The sequence below is a fragment of the Macrosteles quadrilineatus genome, unplaced genomic scaffold (assembly GCF_028750875.1).
Source record: "Macrosteles quadrilineatus isolate MER2022 unplaced genomic scaffold, UCM_ALF_1.0 Scaffold_6__1_contigs__length_79288215, whole genome shotgun sequence".
In the NCBI taxonomy this organism is placed as follows: Eukaryota; Metazoa; Arthropoda; class Insecta; order Hemiptera; family Cicadellidae; genus Macrosteles; species Macrosteles quadrilineatus.
Window position 1 is genome coordinate 35,055,604 of NW_026542599.1, and position 20,206 is coordinate 35,075,809.

At 36.5% G+C, this 20,206-nt stretch overlaps 2 protein-coding genes across 2 annotated transcripts in view; one reads left to right on the forward strand and one right to left on the reverse strand.

Moving 5' to 3' along the window:
* Positions 1-20,206, forward strand: part of LOC128996892 (xaa-Pro dipeptidase) — a 275,430-nt gene that overhangs the window by 111,639 nt on the left and 143,585 nt on the right. The gene's annotated exons all lie outside the window — the stretch shown is intronic.
* Positions 4,106-19,329, reverse strand: LOC128996896 (ATP-dependent RNA helicase DDX51). The gene is made up of 12 exons (XM_054422422.1): positions 19,057-19,329; positions 17,032-17,479; positions 14,341-14,491; positions 13,553-13,683; positions 12,321-12,401; positions 10,712-10,808; positions 9,094-9,288; positions 8,409-8,570; positions 7,302-7,599; positions 6,225-6,390; positions 4,804-4,941; positions 4,106-4,285 (listed from the first exon to the last, which is right to left on the reverse strand). The coding sequence occupies exons 1-12, from the start codon at positions 19,083-19,085 to the stop codon at positions 4,160-4,162; spliced, it is 2,022 nt and encodes a 673-aa protein (XP_054278397.1). The 5' UTR covers positions 19,086-19,329; the 3' UTR covers positions 4,106-4,159.

Genomic DNA, 20,206 nt, shown 5'->3' on the forward strand with positions numbered 1-20,206 from the left:
GCAACAGCCAGTAGAGGAGCACCCTCATCACTCGAGCATCGATCGCCTCGCCAACTATACGCGATACGGCCTCGGGGCTGCGTAATCACCGCTTATTATGACAGGGATCGACACATGGCGCCCTCTCACTCGTCCGCCGTTTATATTTGGCAAACGGAAACCGTTCCTGATGAAATGTTGACTCAAAAGAGTTTGGTCCCGAGAGTAGAATAGGATGAAGATGAAAAGGTTGACCTTGTCAGGGGTGCCCAGAGGGGGGGTACTGTGGCGCGTTTGCGCCACAGGAATTTTTGGGGGGGGACTTTTTTGAGGGGATTTTGGGGGGGATGTTTTTTGCTAGCTGTCATAATGAATGAAAAATTTTGTATAAGCAGCCCGAAAAAGTGTTTCTAAGTAGCTCACTATCAACACCAACAACATTTTGCCATTCGTAATTAAGATTTGCTTCTAAAGAATGGTAAAAACGCACCTTGTCAGACAATCCTAAAAATACCAGTGTCAGTGTCGAATTTGATTTGCTACATATGTTTTGGTGGTTCTTTACCTCCCTCACACAAAACACGAATCGATTACAGATAGGCCTATCAATTCACGCGTATATATTGCCGTCGTCAGAACTGGAAGTAAACTGAATCAGGTTCAGGTTATGACGGACAGACGTGGTCTCTGGATTGTCGTCTGCATTGTCACCAGCTGATATAGGACTATTGTAGTGACTGAGAAGAGTGTTAAAAGTATAATGGGATTCATAATTAATTGAGTGTTTTCACTCAAAAATGTTGCGCTGTCCCTAGTTTTATGTATTTATATATTTCAAACTCCTCAAAGTATTTAATAAGTTTCCTTTCGTGCAGTACTGTAGAATTTCGAGACCATAATTTATATCCAGCAGATAAATTGGTTATTATTGTCAATAATTTTAAATGGAAAACTCAATTATGAATCCCATTATATTTTCAACACTCTCCTCCGTCACTACAACTAGTCCAATATCAGCTTTTGATAACACAGACGACAATCCAGAGACCACGTCTTTCCGTCATAACCTGATTCAGTTTACTTCCAGTCCTGACGACGGCAATATATACGCGTGAATTGATAGGCCTATCTGTTATCGTTTCGTGTTTTGTGTATAAACAGATTGTCTGACAAAGATGCGTTTCTACCATTATTAGTCCTAAAAGGCAATCCTGGGGCTATCAAAATTAATTATAAGATTACTTCGTCACAAAAACCTTTTGTGGGTATTTTGCCTGGCGATTTTTGTAGAGTAAAATCGAGTTTTTGGAGTGTGTTGTTTGGAGTGGCGGTGTTTGTAGAGCCAGGGAGTGGCGAGCAACAAGTCTGTCTTATTTCGTGACTGCCTATAATTTTGAGAAAAAAAAAACTTTTTGCCAAAGTATTATTAATGCATTTTTAAAGCGGTTTGATTTCTTAAAATTCTTCTCTGAGATTCTTTCTCTGTAAAATTTAACGCCACCTAATATATTGTACAGTTACAATACTGTGTTGGAGTAGTATTGTTGTACGTTTTGAAGACGTTGTCTATTGCAATACTGAACACATGTTAGCTGACAATAGAGATTCTGAAATGTAAATTGAAACACTTCTAATTCGTCCATTAGTTAGATATACCTAATGAAGTATTGTTAAATGTTGTTCGTTTCCTATTAAACATTTAATCTTTATTATCAGCAAGTTTGTTTTTCTTTACCTCAAGTTTACTAAATACTAAATTGGAATGCTTGTTTTATGAGGTAAAGGGAAAATTGTCAGATAAATTGGTGGGGGGAGGGTAGGTTTAAATAGACGGCAGCATAAATTGGGGGGGGGGGGTTGCGCCTCTGGGTTTGGGGGGGATGGGCACCTCTGGACCTTGTAATGTGTCAACTCGTGGACAGCTTTGTGAATTTGTCATCACTGTGTCTGTCAACTGAGTACGGTAATGATACATAGTAAAGATGTCTTTTATTTATTTATTCTAATAACATTAAAGCTATTTTGAACAAAATAACGATTCATTTGATAACTACTACTTTTACTTTAGTATAGGGGTTATAACTAATAATAATGCTCAAAACGTAAAATTGCCCTGGAATTAAAATTATAATAAACAGTTAGTCAACATCTACACGATCAGGCATTACCGGGCCTCAAACGCACACAGAGAGACTAGTTACTTGCAGGTGCAGACTCATAAATAGTCAATGATAGTTTGAAAACATTTACATGACATTTACCCTCTTTCTGGCTTTCTGTTATTTGTTGAAAACATGAACGGTTTTATTCAATGTTATTTGATGAACAAAATAGGAGTCTTTTTCGGACCAGGGTCGTTCTGCGACCTGCACTGCACAAACTTTTCATACCAAAGTAAAAATGCTGAATGTTGATTTATACCACGATCACATAAGATTAGTCACAAAAATTGATCACATACGATTTTTACATTGATCTTATGTGATCGTTGGATTTATGGGAAGATTGTAGGAAGAAGTAAAAAAAAAAATATCACGGACAGAGATGAGCAGTAGACACAACTTATTACTGTAGTTCAAAAAGGTTCTTACCTTATGGTTGCTTAGCAGCGACAACAACTATAAGAAATTATAGTAATTATAAGTAATTAATTACTGCATTGAATTGGATAATGGCAAACCTATCGAACTTGGTTATGGAGTTGAAGAGTCGTTTTCAACAAAGTAAATCAACAAACATGGTCCATATGTTTTGTCATTTAGCATTATGATAAACTACCTATCATTAAAATTAATTAATTCTTAAGTTCTTCCGTAACTTAAAGACTTGCTTTGCTAGAAATCAAAATTAGTTATATAGTAGCCTATATCCTAGAAAACCAGGAAAATTAATTGCTAAATTCTAATGACAGCTTGCCACCTTGTAGAATAATAGTTTCTACCAAAATAAGATTTTATAGAAAGATAAAACACATTTATATGAAAAAGTGTTTCTTCTTTTTGACGAATCGTTGCAATGCACATTTTATCTTTATCTGTGAGAACACGTCAAAGAACAATATAATTGAAGTCTATCGACTTTCACGCAACCTATCGGCAGACAACGGAAACTCACCGCAACCAAACTACATGCTCCTGCATTCTGTCGGTGGTTTGTTGTACTGTGAGAAGTTAGTTCATTACAGAACATTTCTTTCTGATTTGTCACCTTCCACGCAACCTATTGGCAGACAACGGAAACTCGCCATAACCAAACTACATGCTCCTGCATTCTGTCGGTGGTTTGTTGTACTGTGAGAAGTTAGTTCATTACAGAACATTTTTTTCTGATTTGTCACCTTCCACGCAACCTATTGGCAGACAACGGAAACTCGCCATAACCAAACTACATGCTCCTGCATTCTGTCGGTGGTTTGTTGTACTGTGAGAAGTTAGTTCATTACAGAATATTTCTTTCTGATTTGTCACCTTCCACGCAACCTTTTGGCAGACAGCGGAAACTCATTGTGACCAAACTACATGCTTCTGCATTCTGTCGGTGGTTTGTTGAACTGTGAGAAGTAAGTTTATTGCAGGACAACTCTTTCTCATTCTTCGCTTTCCACATTTGACAGACAATTCAAACTCTCTATCAAACCCTGGTTCTGTCCGTGATTTATTGAACTATTTATGTGGTCAGTATATTACAGGACACCTCTTGCACTGTTAATTACATTTAATTTCATTTAATTAATTCATTAATTGTCGAAAACCATCCTGTTCTCATAAACCTTTTTAGTCTGATTTGAGTAGACAGTGGGATTAAAGATCACAATTTATTGAGCTAATCACTTTCATGAGATTTTGTGTTCTTACATTTAAATACTTTACATTAAGGTCATCTGGAGTTTTAAAACTATAATCATGTCATGCTATAATTCTGTAAAATAATTTGAATAAAAATACCAATTATAAGTGGAAGTTTACTTATGTTACTCTTGCGTCCATTATTTCTATCAACATTTGGAGGACACATTTGGAACATTTGGAGGTCAAAGAGTTAGAAAAATGTAAAGTACAATAAGAATTATTGTAATAGTACACTCAGCTGAGGGGTCCTTACAAAATACTAGAAATAAAGAGCAATCTCGTGTAATAAAATATTTGTATTCAAACATGTAAAAATGTATAATTGCAAAACCTTACTGCTTTTTTATTCGTTTTACAATAACATTCTTTTCTCTTTTCTTCTGTCTCTTTCCTAGTATCTTTGATGACGTAACCCTTTTCAATGATTTTGTCTTCTGTAGCTTCTCCATCTCTTCATCCTAAGAGACAAATTTTAAAATGCTAATTTTTATGTAGAATTTAGTCACAATCACTAGTATTTACAGTTAAGAGTTATAACAATTTGTCAAAATTGTCTTAACATAATAGAAGTCCTGTTCTGTAAATTGGATTCTTTGGATTGTTTGAACAGCCACCTGTATGACCAACGAACACTGCTATGTCAATAGCCACTTTATGAACAAGACATTATGAACACAACACACCCATTTTGTCTAATGCTGTGTTTTTCCACTCATTTTTATAACTTCTGATGTTTCAACCTTTTTCGGTTCCGAACAAGGTAACTGAACGGGACAGAGTTCATGTATATAGAATGAAAGCTTATTTAAGTTTGCTGATAAAATATCACCATTTATAATGTAGATAATTTAAATTTGGATTTATCACAGGCTTTTGAGCGACATGGAGAGTCAAATGTAAAGAAAATGCAAAGACAAAGAAATGTCAATCTCTTAAGATAAGGTTGCAGAATCAAAATTGTAGAGCCCAGCATTACCTTGGTCACATTTTTCAGTTCCTTAAGAGCCTCTCTAAATGGTTCCTCAAGATCTTTAAGTTCTTGTTCATCCACAGGTAGTTCGGTGACGGAATCTTGTTTGCCAGCAGTTTGCAGCATTTGTTTAAACATCCCTATCTGCAAGCATCCAATTAAACAAAGTATTGTAAAGGATAAACAAAATATTTAGGTAGATCATTAACTTATTAAAACCATCATGGATTTTGGGGTTAGAGTGTGGAATATTTAAGGGCTATTAAGAGCAAAACAAGTTGTTAAGAGTAAGGGAATGATGTGTAAAGAATCCCGAGAGAGAATTTCTAGAATGGAGTAAAGGAGATTGAGGAAGAACCAGAAGATGTAAAGAGGAATGTATGGTAAAAAGAAGTGAAATAGCAGCTGGTGGACGAAGAAGAATCATGTAGGGAGAGGAGAGATGGACTAGATAATGAAAAGAGTTTGGATCAGCCAACCAAGACAATAGTCGCTAAGAAAACCTTGACTTTTCAGCAAAATTTGCATTCATTAGGTAACTAACAATTGAAATAGCTGATTGTTCTAGCTAACTAGCAGTGATGCTACACAATGGTCGCATATATTGTCTGAACCATACTCTCTTATTTGTAAGTTATCTTAAAAATTAGTTTTGCCTCTCTCTCTCTCTCTCTTATTTCATGGCTTTATAGATAATTTTAGAGAGTTGTTGAAATTTATAACGGGATATGTTAGTTTTTATTTGGTCCAAGAATGGTATCTTAAATGATCGGCAAAGACTTTACGGACACCCTGTACATTGTGATGGATTTAGTACTCGCCCCAAACAGGACAATGTTTACAAGATGAAAAAAATAAACTAAATATTTTGTTGTTGGTTTGACCACTGAGCCTCAACCCTCGACTAAACTCTCGAGGTAAAGAAATCAGAGTAGAATATCCGAGTGGAGAGGCTAGCATGTTGGCGTTGGTGATGCTATGTTCTAGCCTCGCATCTCGACTACGATTTAACCCTTCGATGGAATAACAAGTGAGCCAATATTTAGGGACACAATTATTAGCAAATGAGCTAGCATGGTTAACAGGGAAAGAAAATAGTTAGCAAGCCAAAAAAATCACTGGGCCCAAGTGTATTCATTTTGCTTTTAGAGCTCCCTTATTTAAAGGGAGACACTTTGGTTTATTTATTAGTTGAACTAAAATAACCTCACTAAGTAAAAATTCATTTGTAAGTTCATATTGCGTTCATAGGACTTTCATATTCTAGTGATTCTCAATGTTGAAAAAGGGGCCAGTGGCCTCGAAATATTCAGTACCTATTTCTTTTGTGTTCCTTCCTACAATTTGCAAGGTAAACCTGCTCATCCTGTCCTTTTACTCCTCAATTCTCAGGCAATAAGCCCTTTCCTATCAGACCTTAAACTTACCTGGGTGTGCTGAACCATGGTGACTGCTGTACCGGGTTGACCCGCTCGACCCGTCCGGCCCACCCTGTGTATGTAGGCCTTGACAAACTTAGGCATGTCATAGGACACCACATACTTCACACCAGTAATGTCCATACCTCTAGCCAACGCGTCCGTGCTCACCAAACTGAAAACATAGTACCTATATCGTATGGCTTTTGGTCAACTACCATAAAAGTTAACGAGTTTAAAAATCTAATAAAAAAAGTGTATTGGCGAGAATGCCAAAATGATTTATCAAAAAATTCTGGCCAATGTTTGTGAAGTGTTACAACAATTTGTCTTTGGCGCAATCTTACAATTGAACTCTCACGTGTACTTTGATTCAATAGTCTATTTTGACCATGGCCATAGAATAATTAATGAATGTAAAAAACACCACCCTTAGAAGAGCAAACACAAAGTGGTAAGCCATTGAGACCCTGTCTCGTATGTGTTGTACAAAATAACTATCCTCCAGGTAAAGAAAATAATTTTCTAAAACCCCAATTATTGTTTTCCTCTTTAGAATGTTTATGATAGTTTCATTAAATTCCTCCGGCAAGTCACTAAGAAAATGACCACTTATTTGCTAAACAGTTTGCGTCTCAATAAATAACATAGTTGAATGAGCCACTTACAGAGTGATACAGTTCACAATGTAGTTTCTCCCTTTGTTGTTATTACTGTGATAGTTTCTGAGAAAGAAAAATATATTCTAAGCTTACAATAAGTTGTCCTTTTAGTTTGGCTGTGTTAACAAGTTGGCATATACAACATAAATCAGTATTTTACATCAGAACTATGTCAGTAGCTCTTCTACTACATCATTTTATAATAAAACCGGCAATAACCATTTAAAATCCAAACTAAACTTCAATAAGGTGTTTCTATCGTTGAGGTCGGTGTCTTGGACTTTCATGAGAGAGAGGGACGTGTTCAATTGGCATTCTCGACACAACCACACCAATTTGGGATGTTTTATTTAACCTCTATCCCTAAAAGATAAATTCCTCTATCACAAAATAGCACTGCAACCCAAACTATAATTCAACTTACACATCCACCTTGCCGGCAGTAAAAGCGCTCAAAACGGCCTCCCTTTTCTTAAACGAGGACTCTGCAGATATCTCAGCCACATTTAGTCGCCGCTGGTGTTTGGTGGCCAGTAGAGACAACAATGCGCACAGCTGATGTACAGAACGGGAACTGGACGTGAACACCAACACATGAGACCAGCTGTGTTTTGTGATCAGCTGATACAACACCAGAGGCTTGACTGCTAATGTACACCTGACTAGACGTTCCGTCAACTCAGCTGGAGTCGTGAACTTGCCGATGAACTCTCCTTCAGCTCCTAAACATGAAATAAATGTTTAATTAATTCTACTATTGGGAAAGAATTAGTAATTGTAAAAATCTATCTCAAAATCTATAACAAAACTTAAATTAACACAAATTCAACCTTTGGCTATTGATAGAACCCTTATGTTAAGAAAGTCAACTTATAAATGAATAAATAAATAAATGAATTTATTTCTCATATGACAAAACAGTACAGTTACTGATTTCTCTAAAAAAAACTATGAAAACGCAAACCTTTTAGCCAACTCAAACTGATAGGATGATTTATTATAGTAATAAAATCTGTTACGTCCGATCATTGATCAACTATCTCAGTAACAAAAATAAAAGTAGAAAATATAATTTTAGACACTAACACACTCTGTGACTTTTTCATTCTTTTTAAATACAAAAAGCTGGCCCATATAGATGTGATGTCCACTTCAGAATCTAAAAGTCAATGCCAATACCAATAGGTTTCACTCAAGGCAACACTAAATAAACAGGCCGTAATGCTTCTCAGGCATGACGTCATCATAGGCTATGACGTAATGCTATTTTTTGGTTATATTTTTCTTTTCCAAGAAAACAAGCAGCTGATCAAAAACGGCAAAAATTATGTCATTGCCGTCGCCTACGATGACGTCATGCCAGAGGAGCATTTCAGCCTGTTTATTTAGTGTTGCCTTGGTTCACTTCATACAGTGATTAGTGAAGTAACAGATTAGTGATTACCAACAATTTTTAAAACAAATAATATCATTTGCATGATAATCAGTGTAACACCACTAAATTATCCAACTATTAGGCCTAGGAAATTACCTTGCTCTTTTGTAGCCTCAACGACAGAAGTGAAAAGACGTGGTTGGAACAAGTTGAGATGATTAAGTTTCTCAGGATCTGTACTGAGAGTGGCAGAGAACAGTAGTTTCTGCGGACGACGAGGTAACTGCTTCAGATTGTGAAGTGTAAGTGGAGGACAACCTGCAGAGTTTAGATTGGATTAAGTAAAACATAGCATATAAATTATGCAACTTAAGTTTCAATGTGAATGTGCAACCACATGAAACAGACCGCAATTGAATTTTTGAGTCCTTGGAGGCTAGCAGCCATTATGGATTAATTTCAAACAGCTGCTGAAGAGTTATTTATCATCCTAAAAGATTTCTTTCAAGTACCAAAGTGATCTTAATTTAAATAGCTAGGGCACTGTGAGATTAGAAATGTTCTTTGTGGTTTTGTTGTTTTGTTATTATTTTTAAAGGGAGTCCTTGGAGGCTAACGGCATTCTTGCATTTGGTCCCCCATAAGAGAAATGTTAATTTTGTTCATTTCAAACAATCGCTGAAGAGTTAATTACTATCTCAAAATATTTTTTTCAAATACCAAAGTAATTGTAATTTAAATATCTAGGGCACTGTGCTTTTGTAATTGCTTTCAAAGGGAGCCCTGGGAGGCTAACAGGCATCTTGGACTTGCCCCCCATAAGTCTCCCATCTTGTATTACCTCTTTCACTCAAGTGATGGTCCAGGTGACGCAGCCAATTGTTCTGCATGTTGTCTACTATCCTGTCAGCCTCGTCAATGACAATGTACTGCAGCTGTCTCAGAGAGAAGCCTGGGGTCGAGTACAGATGTTCTACCAGACGTCCTGGAGTGATCACTAGGATATCTACCAGACTCTCCCAGCCAACACCTAGCCCTGAACAAACAAGAATGTACTGTAGTTGTCTCAGAGAGAAGCCTGGGTTTGAGTACAGATGTTCTACCAGACGTCCTGGAGTGATCACTAGGATATCTACCAGACTCTCCCAGCCAACACCTAGCCCTGTACAAACAAGAATGTACTGCAGCTGTCTCAGAGAGAAGCCTGGGGTTGAGTACAGATGTTCTACCAGACGTCCTGGAGTGATCACTAGGATATCTACCAGACTCTCCCAGCCAACACCTAGCCCTGAACAAACAAGAATGTACTGTAGTTGTCTCAGAGAGAAGCCTGGGTTTGAGTACAGATGTTCTACCAGACGTCCTGGAGTGATCACTAGGATATCTACCAGACTCTCCCAGCCAACACCTAGCCCTGAACAAACAAGAATGTACTGTAGTTGTCTCAGAGAGAAGCCTGGGTTTGAGTACAGATGTTCTACCAGACGTCCTGGAGTGATCACTAGGATATCTACCAGACTCTCCCAGCCAACACCTAGCCCTGAACAAACAAGAATGTACTGTAGTTGTCTCAGAGAGAAGCCTGGGTTTGAGTACAGATGTTCTACCAGACGTCCTGGAGTGATCACTAGGATATCTACCAGACTCTCCCAGCCAACACCTAGCCCTGTACAAACAAGAATAGGGAAAAGATGTAGGACTGGCTCTATTCCATTTCATAAAGATTTTCTCAAGTTGGGTGTTTGTGTTTGGTTTTAATAAGAAAAATTAAACTGTATTGTTGATACATTATTGTTGACATATAATTCTCAATGTACAAGAATTGAAAGTACTAATTGTATTAAATATTTGTATAAACGTAGAGACTAACCAATATGGCTAAAAAAGTAAAAAATTTGCATCCTTTTGTATGAATGTTGCTTAAAAAGAAGATTGTAATGTAATTTCATCCTGAAATTTGAAAAAATGTGGTAAAATTGTCAATTTATGATTTTTTAAATTATAAATATGTAATTTTTTGAGGGTAACAATACTTTATATTTGGCAAAGATTCCATTTATAATTGGAATAGGCTGGCCGACACCCCACTAATCACTTTGCTAAATGCGACAGTTGGGGCATATGCGGTTTCTTGGAAAACTATTCAACTTACTGCCAGAGTTCCACTAAGCCCAGAATGAGATTCTCAAGTTTTAGGATATTCTGAAGATTTACCCTAACACAATAATTGATATTTGGCCTAAACAATTTTTTTGTCCAACACCTAAAAAAATACCTCACCAATAGACCATACTACAGCATAAACGAGTACATAGAGGAACATTCATACACACACATACGCCAGCTCACTTCGTGAACATACAGCAAAATCCCGTCCAGACGGAAGAACTATAACGATTCCCCGATCTACGGATTGTGGTGAAGACATCGAAGGTAAAAGGTAAAACACAGATACTTACTTTCCTTCAGTAGATGGGTCCGGTCCTGTGAAAGTGAAACTCCGCCAGTTGACAAGTGGATTTTGAGCCCTGTTCCAGCACTGTATGTCTTGAACACCTGGGCAAATTGAAACATGAAACTAAGAACATGAATGATTCATTCCTGACCTAACCTCCCACATCATAAACTCTTCTGGAGACAACATTTAGCTAAAAAGTAAACTGCAATTTGGTAGGCTTTAAAGGATTTTTGATTGAATTACATTCAAACAGAATCTGAGTCCCTCGGTTTTTTGCAGGCTAATTAAATTCACTGCCATTGTGCCATAGCTTTTGGGATTATTACTGGGAAACACCGGCCTACCGCACACGAGAGACTTTTTGTCGGCCAACTATTTTGTGGTAGTTGGGAGTCAAAGTCGGCCCCATAGTGGTAAATCTGAGCGTGCACACGGGCCGACCGCAACCAGACAGTCGGGACATTTTGGGGCTGACCGATTTTTCTGCCGACTGCTCCCCGACTCAACTGTCGTGTCGTATTGATAAGGGCATAGAGACAAGTTTGAACTTGCACACTGACGACTAAAAAGTCTGTCCAAGTCTGACAGAGTCTGTTGTGTGTGTGCTATACAGACAGTCAAGTGTGTTATGGATGCGACAAGTGCAAGTGTTTTGCAAGAGGAAAAAGTTGATAAAATTATTGATGAATGGAGGTACTTATTAATGAGTATTTGTCCGGATATTTTCTCAAATCCGAGTATAAGAGGCAAAACTGGCCTTTCAAGGTTCTCGGACTATAAACTGGATGCACCCAGTAGTATACTGGACGTACACTGAGTACACCCCAATAGTACACTGAGTAGTACCCAGTTGACGCTACTACTATTCTTAATGAATGGGTAAATAAAGATTAATTGTCTATTGTCTATAATTTTCTTTCAAGTTTTCTTGGACAAAATCTGATCAGTAACGCACATATGGCAGCAATTTCTGTCATATCCATCCTTTTGACACTTAAAAGACAACAATACACTCGTGGCGTGTGCGCACCCACAGCCAACGGCCAAACAGTCTTGACGACTTTTTGATTGTCCACCCAACTCCAGCCAGACAGTCAGCCAACAAAAAGTCTCTCGTGTAGGGTAGCCTAAGCCATTTCAATATAGGGGTAAACCGTCTGGCCATGAATTTTTTCTTATTGTGCAATAAACCCTGCAAAATAACTGAGTGATTCTGATACCAAATGCAGATGCTATGTTTGAGGAAAACAAAAAGTTTTGATCCTAGAAATTTTATAATGAACGATTATACCTATTAAGGTAAGGTACTTAGATTTCAGTATTATGATTAGGTTAACACGTTTAACTAATTACTGTTAGAGACAGCACCCCAGATGCAATTAGATAATTTACAAGCACTTCAGTTGACTTATCACCTCTATAATTAACTAAACTACTACTCATATGGTGTCAAAACTGAGGAATAATTCTTTCATAATTTTGACATTATTGGACTAATAATTGCATAAAAAGGTGTCAAGGCTACTTAAAATACACATAAACTAGTTTCATTTTGTTCTTTATTCACTATGGTGAAAGCTATCACTGTAGACGTTAAGAAATATATTTACCGAGGCGACTTGTGCTGCAAGATCCTGAACAGGAAGGACCACAAGGGCTTGAATACCTCCAGTGCGACAGTTCATTAGGGCCTACAAAGCAGAACAACAAGGTTATGGGTTTATAGCTGCGGCTTATCTTAAAGAAAATAAAATCTTAGTCAATTAAGGCAGGCCACTAAAGGTTAGGTATATTAATGATGTGAGAAAGTGATTCTTAGCCAACTCTAGTTAAATGTACTTGATTCTGATGACTCGAGTCAGTATTTGAAAACTCAATCATCATTGTGGTCATTGTCAGCGCTGGCCGCTGTTGTCTCATATTGGCAACTTCAACTATTGTGACAAAATTTCGTTCTCAGACTCTTAAATATCCAAAGGTACGGTATTGACTTGAATTGTCGTTTTTGAACACCCAAACTTTATGATATAAGGAAAATTCATGATATAATAACCACAATCCTGTATTTGAGTTATTAAGTATTGAGTTGACTAAATATCCTGTTTGACTTTTACCTAACAGGTAAAATACTGGGTAAATTGCTTCTCTATTTCATAAAATATATAATAGCCTACTTAAAGTAACATCAAACTTGTAGTTTAGTTGGGAAAACTTTGCTATAGTTCGGCCGCTTAGAAAACGACCTGCGCGCTAATGCTAAACCAATGCTGGAGGAGGTCGCTTTCTAAGCGGCTGAACTATAAAAGTCTTTAATACAGAACTTTTGATAGTTTAAAATAATTAGTCTTTTAGCACTATTCAAAGTTGTCGATGATGACAGCCAGCTAATTTGTTGGATGATGGTTAAGTTCTTGATCATTTTTTGATGGTTAATACTAAATAAAAATTAGTTGAAGAAGCAGAATTGCCTACTGCAGAAACCAGACATGTCAAAAACATAACTTTTCAGGAGAAACAAAAAACATGCCCCGAACATTTAAACTATCTGCAGTAAGAGCACATTTCAATATAACTCTACTCCTATGTCCTATATAGGTAATGGTACATGTCTGGTTCTTCCAGTAAAGTCGAGTCCAGTTCTCAATACTCCAAAAATAATAAATATGCAATTTGTGATATTTTGGACATGTCTGGTTTCTGCAGTAGGCCAATCCTTTATTCTGAATACTCTACACATCTGCTCAGCTTTCCTTTCACGTATTCGGATCAAAGTTCACTGTATCAATTGGAAGTTTAGGCCATTACTCTTAACTACACTTCAGTTAACAAATATCATGTTTACCTGTAGGACTGGTAGCACGTAGGCCAATGTCTTGCCACTGCCTGTGGGAGCTGATACGCAGACATCACACGGCCACAGCAATGACGACCTCTTGGTCCATGACAACAGCCACGGAATCACCTGCGCTTGAACTGTACAACAGTTCTAGCTTAGTTTTGAACAATGAAGAATCCATTGTAACTATAATACGATGTGATGAACAAAGTTAAATTTGGGGTCTATCAGTTAAAGTTAGTAGACAAGTAATAATATTTGAATGGGTTGCTAACATAGTGGATCTTAAAATTAAATGTAAGAACGCTTGGTACAGGTTAGAGTCCCCCATATAATGCATGTTCCCAAATGGAATTTTAAACTGACAAGGTTAAACTATAATAGCATATGTTAAAGTACAGTAAAACCCCTTTTAACCAACAAGGAAATTGTTGTTAAAAAAGTACTAGGTATATGAAACAATAAATATTTTCTGATTTCTGATTGACACCCTATTAAACCGAAACCATCATAAATATTCGAATGAATTGCAAAATTGGCTAGAAAATGGCAATCTTTAATACTTCCAATTGAAATGGCGACCATAAAAAGGTAGGTATTTTAAGCCAAGTATGAATGGAGATAGCCTTTAAGGCAGATACCCGTGACTATATGTGTTATATAGTCAATAGGTTTCTTCCATTGCTTAACCGAAGAAATAGAACATCAGAAACAGCTTTCCATCTGTATTTTGGTTAGTTGAGATTTTGTACGCAAATAAGTACGTGCTGTATAAAAATAGAAACATTGCTTACCTGGGAAGAAATGAGTGATATTATTCTTCTGCAAAGTGTTCACCAGTAAACTATGTAGTTCTGGAATGTCATTGATTGATACGTCCAAATTTTTTAGGTCTACAGACACAACTGAGGGCTTAGCAAGCCAGTCTGGTAAAACTCTCTTGACCTGTGAAATATAAATGTCAAATGAGTGACCAAGGTCGATTTGTCTCTTTGGGAAAGGTGATCAAATGAGAGTTTCACACTGTGGTGAGAGTTGAGGGTTATAAACAGGTAAAGTGATGATTTTCAAACACATACTTTTGCAACCAGTGCCAGGAACCATGAATTTTTCCATCATCTACCGAGTTGTCATTTATTGCAAGTACTTTTGCTCTTGCTCTGAACCAATATCCTAACTGGCTAGGCTAAGACTTAATCTTAGAATACAGTGACCTATAGTGTAAGGCCCCAGGTACAAAACGAGCGGTGTGAGGCAACCTGAGCGACACAAAGCCAGCGTGGTGACTACGATACAAGAGTCACTTTTGTTTTCTTAACGCTCATAGAGTTTCCCCTGTTGTAGGTGTCAATTTAGTTCAAGATGGCAAGCTGTGTAAACTCGCAGAACGTATTGCAACTATTGTTGACTGACAATTTGCTCTTAGAGAGAAGTTAGAGGTGTCGGTTACAATGGGGGGTACATCCGATCAACAAGAGGAGAGGAGTTTTTGGGGAATACTGTCTAATTCGGTAACTTAGGGAAGACAGCGATAGGTTCTTTGAATAAACAACGATGCCCATCCTTTCCCTTGACTATATTTTGAGCAGATTGAGATAAGAAAGACTTGTCTTTACTTTACGGTAAGACTAAGATAATGTGTTTATAACTCACTTAGTTCAGAGTCACCTGACGTATTAACACTTATATTTGTAAATTACTCAACTTCACTTCTTTCTTCTCAAATTTAGCTGGAGGCACTTTTTCTGTTACTCCTCTGAAATTTTCGGCTAAACTGAAGCATGACTCATCTGAACGGCGAGAGGCGTTTGTGCAAAAACCGGTTTGGACTTGAAACCATGAGCCATGAGAATTGGAACTACTTGGCCAACCTCAACAAACAGACCTGATATCAGACGGCACCGCTCACCGGTCGTATCGTACCCGAGGCCTAAGTGTCAGCCTTTGATGATACTCAAAGAAAGCAGGTATTGTTTGGCAGTAAAATTTAATCTGACGACAAATAATAGGAACAAGACATTTAAAAGTTGTTAATTTTTTATCTAGAGGCAACAGAAAGAAGGTAGGCTATTGTGAATATTGTTAACCTTTTGGTTACCAAATGAAATGAAGGTATAATGGAGGCAATTTATCCAAAACTTCATTCTCTGTTCTTCTTCAGATGTCCTAGTTAGTAAAGAAACTAGATATTCCACTAAGCTATACATATATAATTACAAATGTCAAACGTTGATTTTAAACGCAATATGAAACAATAATTGCAGTGTTGGAAAACCTATTACTATTGACTACCTACAGGTAGGTGTACTTGTAGGTACAGTCAATGCTATTACTAAGACAATTCTATTTTAATTCAATTGCTTTCACACTAAATGTAGGCCTAATGAAAGGTAAGAAGGTAAGGCCTGCAAAATAAAGAAAAATCTGTAGGCTAAAGAATATAGATTTTTTATAAGTTTGTTAAATAATAAAATTGAATTAGCCTACTTTTTAACCAGTATAAGGTAGCCAAATTACATCACATTTACTAAAAGCCAATGTTCATTGGTGATTGAAAAAAAACATGAAGATTATTTTCAACTAAGAATATTTTTACAGAATTAAACGAACAAGACGTAATGATACTTTATTGTTTGGCTTCATTCATACTGTTTTCTGTTGCTAGGCCCAGTCTGCACGTAAGTGGAACCTTGATAAGAAGACCCAACAAGTCACCCAAACAAATGTCATTTTCAAATCCCCTTAAAATTATTTTACCCCTAATCACATGTTATTACAAACCTCGATAAGAAGTCAACCTTGATAACAATTCTTATTTTACAATCCCCATGAGAGTCTTGTTATCAAGGTTCTACTGTATCTAGTGTTACAGAACAGTATACCGTAGAGTACCATCTGGCATAACAGATCAATGTTTTTTCGTCATACTACAGCAAAAACAGCCGTTTTTAATGCAAGTGTTGCGGGTCTAAAGTCACATTTTTACTCTCTAGCGAGTAAAAATCAGCCGTTGTAAACAGTTTTAAATTTTGATTGTGGCAACCGTATCAATCAAAATTATTTATTGATTGATTTATTAGGTAAGGTACGAGAGCTATGGCCCATTGTTGTCGATTGCTCGACATATCGATGGTATAATGTAGGCTACTGTAACACAATCGTAATAGACGAAATGATTGAATCACTTCTTAAAAAAAAATTGAATCACTAACTTATCTTTAAACAAAATTTTGTTTTTTAGCTTTGTTTGTTAATTAACGATTCAATATGATGAAAAATATAGTTCACCACACGGGCAAAAAGTGACTTTTTAACCCCCGCTCATTTTCCGACCTCGGCTTCGCTTAAATGATAAAACTTGACTTCGGGTCAAATAGAGTCACTTTAGGCCTTAGTGATGAAATATACTATTTTGAGGTAGAAATCACAGCATAAAATGATTTTATGAGGCAGATACTAAACAAGACTTAATACAAATCTCAAACCTTATGTTTCTTCTTGAATTTGTAATCCCCAATTATAGGAAATACTTCTTTGCCCTCAGCAGAATTATCTGCAGTATTGTCACTTAATTCTTGACTTCTCTTGAGGTTCTCTTCTTCTAAGTCATCAATTTTTAACCTATCGATTTCTTCAGGCAAAACTGAAGACTCATCTTCAAAACTTGGATTAGTTTCTCTATTCTTTTTTTCTTTTTTGTGCTTCTTTTTAACATGAATTGTATTGTGATTGACGCTGGGATCATTTATGGGTGGACTATTATTGGCAAAAGAAATATCTTGAGGTATACTGGCTTCAGAGATGGTTTCATCAACATGTTTTGTTTTCTCTTCTACTTTTTTAAGTTTTTTTCTTTCTTTTATTTTGGCCAATAAGTTTAGTTTATTTTTCTCAGAATCAACAGTTTTTCCTGGATCTTCGTCTCCATAATACCTGAAAATTAAGAAAAAGTGTTTTATTTAATTGGATAAATCCTAAGTAATCTTATCTTCTTGTAGTTAAAAGACAAAAACACAGAAAACTAAAATTACATAACTTAGGCCTATACTTGAGTGCTACATTTGAGCCTTACAAATTTTAATGCAAACGGTGAAATAATTTTAGTTGATGTAGGCCTACAACGGTTGATATTCCACAGTTACCGGTACCCTTTAACCATTCGGTTACTTTTTTACCATTCCCATCAGACCAACATCCTTGGGTTAAAAAGGACGAAAATTACTTAAATTTGCGATTAATTGTAAAGTGTTGATCTGAACTACAAAGGCTAGATGTAATATCTTATTTAGTTCAATTGAACACTCAGTTTGTAAACTGATGATATAAGTAAGGTTATTAAAAGTGGTAGGGGGAGACAAAATCAAATATAGACCGGTCCTAATACTTTTTAGCTTAATTTGGACCTTAGTTTTCCTTAATGAAAACGAGAACCAATGGCTTGCATCATGATTTGTAGGGCAAATGCAATATGTACCCATACCCAGTGGTAAGCTAAAGTAAACTATGCCAATTGCTTATAATAACACTGATTTTATTCAACACTTGGCTCGCAAACCGGCCATTTGTGAAGGGTAAGTTAGAGACATCTCAACTGATTGTAATGAATTTTTAGGTGAGGAAGTAAGATAATGAATCAGACAAGATCTAAGAGCCTTATAACACAGAGACACAGGAATGGCGATCGCTCGCCACCACTCCTGACGCGTAAACAAGCGATACAATCAATGAAATAAAGCATATTAGACACAGCCACAGCTAACTTATGCCCAGTTGCCGCAAACTTAGTATGGGTGAGCCACTTCAGTCGTGCACTCTCGCTTCTTGTGGCGGCAACAGGTGAGGTGACTGTGGCTGTGGTAGCGACCATTGGTTGCTACGGCACTTATTAGCCTATACTCCGCCACTTTGGTCAAGCCAGTACACTTTACGCCACTAACTTACTGTAGTCTAGTCATCATCTAGACTCTTTAAAACCACCCTAGATGTCGTATGATCTTGTGTGAACTGCTGTGTGTCTACCTGCGCAGTGAAAATGCCGAAAGGTCATACACCTGAATGGATTATAAGTTAAATGTGTTAGATAATCTTAATGTTGCAGAATATTAATGGGATACACTCCAATGCCCCTATTCTTTCACCAACTTCTTTAGTTAGCAAGAGAAGAAGCAACATGTCCTCTTCCTCACTTGACGAAGACATCTATAACACTGAGGCTCACTAGTCGCTAGGCCAAGCCACTGCTGAGGCTTACATGCGCCACAGGTGTGGCCAAGCGCGTGCGACACCGCAGTGGCTTTGTATAATAACGGCCTTAAGTTAATTGGCCTGATTCTCTATGAAATAGGCTAATTCAACCAGGCAAATAAAATAAATTTACAACAAAACCATAAAACACTATAAAAGAGGGACAGTTATTGTTATTGGCTTTGACTTGATTAATTAAGTCGCAGACCTACATAGCTAGTTTTAAATACACCTAATGGCTTAAATAATCCTTATATAGTCCTTACCTTTGAACAGGAAACAATACGTCCTCCATCCTGATCTAAGATTTTGTTAAGTTATGGGCCTATAACTTAGCCTAGGTAGTGTAAAATAGATTTCATAAAATGTTTAATGATAAGTCAATTTATGATGTGGTTGTATGAGTACTGTAGCCTATTGAAACATTATTATTGCCTCTATATATTAACTCATTCAATAGTATTTTAATCATAAAAGTATTAAATTTCAGATTATTTAACGTAAGTCTACCCCCATATCATCACATGTATTTGTTTATGTTTTAGGTTAGGTTAGTATTTGATTTGACAGACAAGACAAGGTAAGGTCAATCTGGTCGCAAGTTGGTGGTCTACAATGTTTCTTCGTGAAGCTTCGGCGTTTAACGGTCAAAATATACCTTCTCAAAATCTTAAGCGTAGATTAAATACTCTCTTATATTAATTGTTATTAATTTATATTACAAGTTAACTCATCAGCGATTATAAATCAAGCATATGCCTATAATATAAACTACTGTATCATCAAAGAAGTAAACAAACTATAAACAAATATAAAGTGAAATGAAATAATCGTCCACATCATCTAGCAGTGAGTAAAGAAACATTCATACTAAAAAGAATCCATTCACTTGACATTCAAAACAGTTTGAGTAAAGGTCTATTTGTTATAATCAATTGATGGTTAATTGATTTGTCAAACTGCATAACTTCTTCTGGAAGGGATTTTTTTGGAGTTTAACTACTGTATCTCAAGCCAAATTTAGATCACGTTTACTTATTGATTGCAATGAAACTTTATGAATCGGATTTGCATTTTCTTAAAATGTATAGTATTGTTTCATTTTTTAATTATTTGATTAGTTTTTTACGTATTTGATTTTCATATTAGAAAAAAATTTGTTTAATGACCATTATGTAATGTACGTACATTTATAAATTACATACATAGATTCCTCATTAATAAAACTAATTAGAATTACATTCTAACTAGCTTATAAAATTACTAATTACTACTAATTACTTCTACAATTCTAATTCCAATGACAGAACATTCTAGGTAATAAATTCATTTCTTAATTGTTTTAGTCAGGGGGTGCAAGTGCAAGTGCACCCCTAGCAACCCCCCCCCCTTGTGGGCGCCCATGATTTGATTAGA